Source organism: Leptonotus elevatus, chromosome 3 (assembly GCF_054856555.1).
Source record: "Leptonotus elevatus isolate MCC_2025b chromosome 3, RoL_Lele_1.0, whole genome shotgun sequence".
Lineage (NCBI taxonomy): Eukaryota > Metazoa > Chordata > Actinopteri > Syngnathiformes > Syngnathidae > Leptonotus > Leptonotus elevatus.
Genome location: NC_141241.1, coordinates 20661569 through 20667259, shown reverse-complemented (window position 1 = coordinate 20667259; position 5691 = coordinate 20661569). Strand labels below are relative to the sequence as shown.

At 40.4% G+C, this 5691-nt stretch overlaps 1 protein-coding gene across 1 annotated transcript; it reads left to right on the top strand.

Annotated features, from left to right (window-relative positions):
- Nucleotides 1–211: 211 nt before the first annotated feature.
- Nucleotides 212–4421, top strand: chst1 (carbohydrate (keratan sulfate Gal-6) sulfotransferase 1). Its single transcript, XM_086072477.1, has 2 exons — nt 212–534; nt 2732–4421. The coding sequence occupies exon 2, from the start codon at nt 2778–2780 to the stop codon at nt 4053–4055; it is 1278 nt and encodes a 425-aa protein (XP_085928603.1). The 5' UTR covers nt 212–534; nt 2732–2777; the 3' UTR covers nt 4056–4421.
- Nucleotides 4422–5691: the final 1270 nt, after the last annotated feature.

The window sequence follows — 5691 nt, the reverse complement described above, 5'->3', positions numbered from 1 at the left end:
TTGGGTGGATTGATGGAACGAGGCAACGGAGGGAGTACTGTGATATCGCAGGAGAGGACAGAGCATGATGGTGATGATGATGGCGAGGAGAGAGAGAGAGAGAGAGAGAGAGAGAGAGAGAGAGAGAGAGAGAGAGAGAGAGAGAGAGAGAGAGAGAGAGAGAGAGAGAGAGAGAGAGAGAGAAGCAGGTGGAAAAGAGGAGGGGTCTGTGTGGTCCAGACAATCAGTCCTTGTATATACCTCACACACACGCATTATTAAAAAGAAGACTATAGCTGCCTCTACGCTCCGCCTCCGCCTCACCCCTTGACTGCGCGATCATAACATCACGGCCGCTCCACTTTTCCTGCACTTCTCCCTCTACATGATCCGGACCGAACTGTTCTGACGAAGCATGCTTTGAACGATACATAATATCAGGGCAGAGGATCAGCCCTCCACTCGAGAAGGGCGCGCACGTATGGAAACATTTGTGAGCACTAAAAGGAAGCAGCGAGCAATGAGCATCATGAGAACACTCCTGTTACCAACAAGGTGAGACAAATGGATGAAAACGACCGTTGTTCGTGTTTTGGGTGAAGGGTTTGACTGCATGCACGCACATTTCAACGCAATGTTTTTGAGCACTTGCTGGTTGGGTGGGATGCATTTGTTTGTGCAGCACTGCTGCCTTATCTAGCATTAGTGAGCATGACACCATCTCACATCAGCTCATCAGCAAGCTCAACCTGTTCACTGCGGTCTACATACACTACAGTTTATGTGAGCTTTATGTGGTGGAAATTTCACCCTGGGTTTAAAATCAGCTCCCGTGTAAATTCCTCTCAGTAATGTAAGCTCACAGCCTATCCATTATCGCCATTTATCCAAGGAAAAAGCAAGCTCATTTCATTATTTCAAAGCAGCGTATATTTAACTTGCGCTGAAAGAATTTGAAGTGATGCCAAATGTATTCTCTGTTGGAGCTGACACATGTAATTCTGTCAGATGTGGGGATGATGAGAGGCTTTATTTATTGTACATCATCAAAGCTTCCTGCATGAAGGCACACGCTTGTGATTCACTGTTTTGGAAATGATTTTTCTTTTCACTTGGAGCAACCTCTCCCCTTGACGTGACATTGTTTGTGTAGCTTTACTCTCGTTTGTTATGGGTAATATGAGGTTGGTTTGTACTCTTCAATCAGGCCATAGTGATACTTAATGTATAGATGTTGGAGTTGGCAGAAAGTGAGAATACATATCAACTACCTACAAATAGTGTTAGCTTATAAAAAATAAAGATTAATAATTAATAAGACTACTTTTCAAATATAAGCAGTCACAAGTCTCTCCATTTTGAGTGGAGCATTACTATTCAAATAGGATTTTTGTCCTCAATAGGAGGATCTTATTTTTTTTCAAGTCTTTTCACATTTTGTCTTGTACTGAATGCTTCATTGTCCTCCACCTCCACTTGAGCTACGGGAGTGAAATAAAGTGGGTAGTGTGAGGATTGCCAGTCTTTTAATCTCCACCTTAAAAGAAAGTGGTGCTGCTGCTTTATTTGCCCATTTAAAAAAATTCCAATTAATAAAAAATAAAATTCTACATATATTTTTTCAATTATACTAAACTACCCACACAGTAAATTTTTCTCTGAAAACACTATATATAATCAGTCCCAGTCTAAACACTCGGAAAAACGTAAAATATTATAGGCCTATATAATTAAATAATAATAATAATAAAATTATTTTTTAAAATCACTCAAGGGTTCAGGAACAATTCCACAACCTTCAGCATGTGAGAAGGCCACTCTATCACTTGAGCTATGCCATGGTTAAAAAAAAAACTACCAATCTAGTTGGTTAAGCTCATATTGGTTGATTAACCAATAGATTGTTCAGACATTGACCATTCCGGGTGGTTACGGGCATGCCAATTTTATTGGTTAGCCAAACAACCAATGAAATTGGTTACAATAGAAAGTAAATCTAGTTAGATCATGTATTATATAAATGTATTGTATTCTAAATGTATTTATTAATTATTATGAGTGGTTATTATATATGATGTAAATAGTATAGTGTTTAAAAATGGAAATGTGTGTCACTATAGCGTGATCAGCTCAGTTGGCTAGTGGTAGTGTCTACCCTGAGACTGGGAGGTTGTGAGTTCAATCAATGGCCGCGTCATACCAACGACTATAAGAATAGGTCCCATTTGCCTTCCTGCTCGACACTCAGCATTACGCGTTAGGTCACCAAATGATTCCCAAGCGCAGCCCCTGCTGCTGCTCACCGCTCCCTCAGGGGATGGGTCAAATCTGAAGAATGAATTTCGCCCCACTTACATGGGTATGAATGACTATCAGTGGTACTTTTTTTCGGTAATCCTGTGAACCGCGGAATTCCCCCAAAAATGTCAGCGTCTAACATAAATGAACCAATATCTTGGTCAGAAAGACCAATTTGTATTGGTTGGCCCAATCACCAATATATATTGGTTGAAAACACCTACCATTCTTGAGACCAAATAATCTGTGGGACACATAACTACCAGCTAGATTAGTCAAATTTAACGTTTTTTTGGTTAATTTGACCAATCTCTTTTTAGGGTGTACTTGGTATTAGTATCGGTGACTAGTCAAGAGTTTAATACTCGTACTGGTATCGGTCTGGGAAAAAAAAGGTGGTATTGAACATCCCTAAGTTAAATTTCTTACTCCCCTGTAAATTGTTTGTCTGCAGGGAGAACCTGACATGGATCCCTGAGTCTAAATGAAGTGGTTCCGCCATGCAATGTTCCTGGAAGGCAGTGATCGTGCTGGCCTTGGCCTCCATCGCCATCCAGTACACGGCCATCCGTACGCTCACCTCCAAGCCTTTCCAGTTGTGCACATTGCCCAGCCCACAGAACTGCGGTCTGGGGGATCAGGAGACCGAACCTCCCTTTGAACGAGGGGCAGCAGGTTGTGAAGATTACCCTTTCTTTTACATGAACGCATCCCGCAAAACCCACGTTTTGATCTTGGCCACCACACGCAGCGGCTCCTCCTTTGTTGGGCAACTTCTCAACCAGCACCAAGAAGTTTTTTACCTGTTTGAGCCTCTTTATCATGTCCAGAACACACTGATCCCCCGCCTGTCCCATAGCCACAACACAGCAGACCGCCGTGTGATGCTGGGGGCTAGCCGAGACCTCTTGAGAAGCCTGTATGGTTGCGACCTCTATTTCCTTGAGAGCTACATCAAACCAACTCCCACCAACCACACCACAGACAAGCTTTTCCGCCGTGGCGCGAGCCGAGCATTGTGCCAGCAACCAGTATGTGACGCCTTCGGCCCCGCCGACGTTAATGTGGAAGAGGGGGACTGCGTTAAGAAATGTACACTTCTGAACATGACCTTGGCAACCGAAGCCTGTCGGGAGAAACGGCATGTGGCCATCAAGATTGTCCGTGTGCCAGAGATTGGGGATTTGCGCGCCTTGTTGGAGGACCCCAGACTGAATATCAAAGTGATCCAACTTGTCAGAGACCCTCGTGGTATCCTATCATCCCGGATCGAGACGTTCAGGGATACATACCGGCTGTGGCGTATATGGAGGGCCACAGGGCGGAAGCCCTATAATCTTGACTTGAGTCAGCTCACTGTTGTCTGTGAAGACTACCGAAGCTCAGTTTCAACTGGTCTCAGCCATCCATTTTGGCTGAAAGGGAAATATATGTTGGTTCGTTATGAAGATTTGGCTAAGAACCCACTCCACAAAACGAAGGAGATCTATGACTATCTGGGGCTGCCCATGGATAAAAATGTGGAAGACTGGATACACGCGAACACTCGCGGCAGCAATGAGCCATCGGCGAAACACAAATTCGGTACAGTACGAGACTCCGCAGCGAATGCGGAGAGTTGGCGCTTGAAACTCTCTTATGACATGGTAGAATACACTCAGACCGTGTGTCAAAAGGTTCTCCACCAACTCGGATACAAGGCAGTGAGGTCAGTCGAGGAACTGAAAAATATGTCAATCTCACTGGTGCAAGACAAAAACTTTGTACATTTTTTGTAACAAAGAGAGTTCCCTGTTGACTATTTTTATATATTTATAATTGTTGCCTTATCATGTCGTTGGTCGGTTGTTGCTTTCATTATGTCGAGTCAAATTTGCACTAAATGAGAATTTGAATGCACGAAGGGACTATGGATGATCCCCAAATGTTATGAACAGCACACTTAAAACACTGAATAATTAAACAAGCTAGTTTACAAATGTGTCATTTATGTTTTCCCATTAACAGGACATTGTCTTCATTCACTTTGTGTATGCAAGTAAAAATGTTGCCCTTCAAAAAATGTGTTGGTAAATGGAATGGGTTATTGTTTCTTTTACAAGGAATGACAAAATTGTGCAATAAATAGTGAATGTTGCAGTCAACTTTTCAGTGTTTCTATCCATGTAATAATAATAATAATAATAATAATACATTTTTAAAAAAGCTACTTACTGGGATGCAGTGCTGGTAAAGAAGAATTTGTAGTTTCTGGGTTAATGGACGTGAAACCCAATGGAAGTTATGTGTTGCATGAGAAGATTTACCACCGTCTGTGACAAACAAACTTACTAATGAGAGCTAATTCTGCAATCTCTACTCACAGCATATTTAGAGATTAAGTCACATTTTTCAAGACGATTATGGTGTTTGGTGTTGATATTTATAAAGGCTTTAATTCAAATTAAGGCAGAATCTGATTAAGCGCAAGCACTGTTAATTTAAGTTTATGATTTTTCTATTTGAAGAGCCTGCTTCAAACATTTAGTCGCCTTTGTCTTAAAGCGACAGTGTGTAGAATCTTTTGCATATAGTGGTGAACTAATCGAATACAATGACCTAAGTTTGATGCGTGTGCATTTTGAAACACGTGCACTAGGGTGCCTCTGAGAGACCACACTTTGCAAGCCTACTACCAATTACTGCATTAGCAAAGTTCTTTTCCTTTGGGTATCCGTAGCAGAAAGATGGCGGCAAAACATATCAATCTCAAAAAAATCAAAAAATTTAATATAATTAGCGATTATTAGACCTACTATTATATATTTTTTTAATGTACATTGACATGATCGAAGATGTATTTTTTTGCATATTTTTTAAATTAATAGTGTTTTTTTTAAGTAAAAAGTAAAATGTCAACTTTTCAGATAAATAGCCAATTCATTGCTTGTTTCTATGTGAGTAATATATACTTTGTAGACTCAATTTCCTCTCATGTAGTTATGCTAATACAACTGAAGTGTGGCCCTTTGAAAAACATGTTTTTCCCCCGAAGACGATTAGAGGCCTTAAACAAGACAGCATTGCCTTACATCCAAAATGTATTACAGACTAATAGACCTTGGTCATTTGAGATAAACCCTTTATCATTTTATTGGCAATGGGGATGCTGTTGAAGCATGCAACGTTACAGAGGAAAAGGTCAAGGACTAAGTACCATATCTGCCAAATTATGTAAAACAATCCAGAATTCCTCTGATGACATAATACAATATGTGTGTGTTTATTTTTATTACAATTTTTTTTTTAAATAGAAAAATCTTTCTTAACAGACTGTAATAATCGATGTGCATGTTTTAACACAATAATCATATATCATACAATCAAACCCATAAAACTAAGATCATTCATATAATCATCTTGAACACTGATAAT

What these genes read in the sequence shown, in the direction of transcription:
- chst1 (XM_086072477.1), top strand. Translation starts at nt 2,778, where the DNA reads ATGCAATGTTCCTGGAAGGCAGTGATCGTGCTGGCCTTGGCCTCCATC.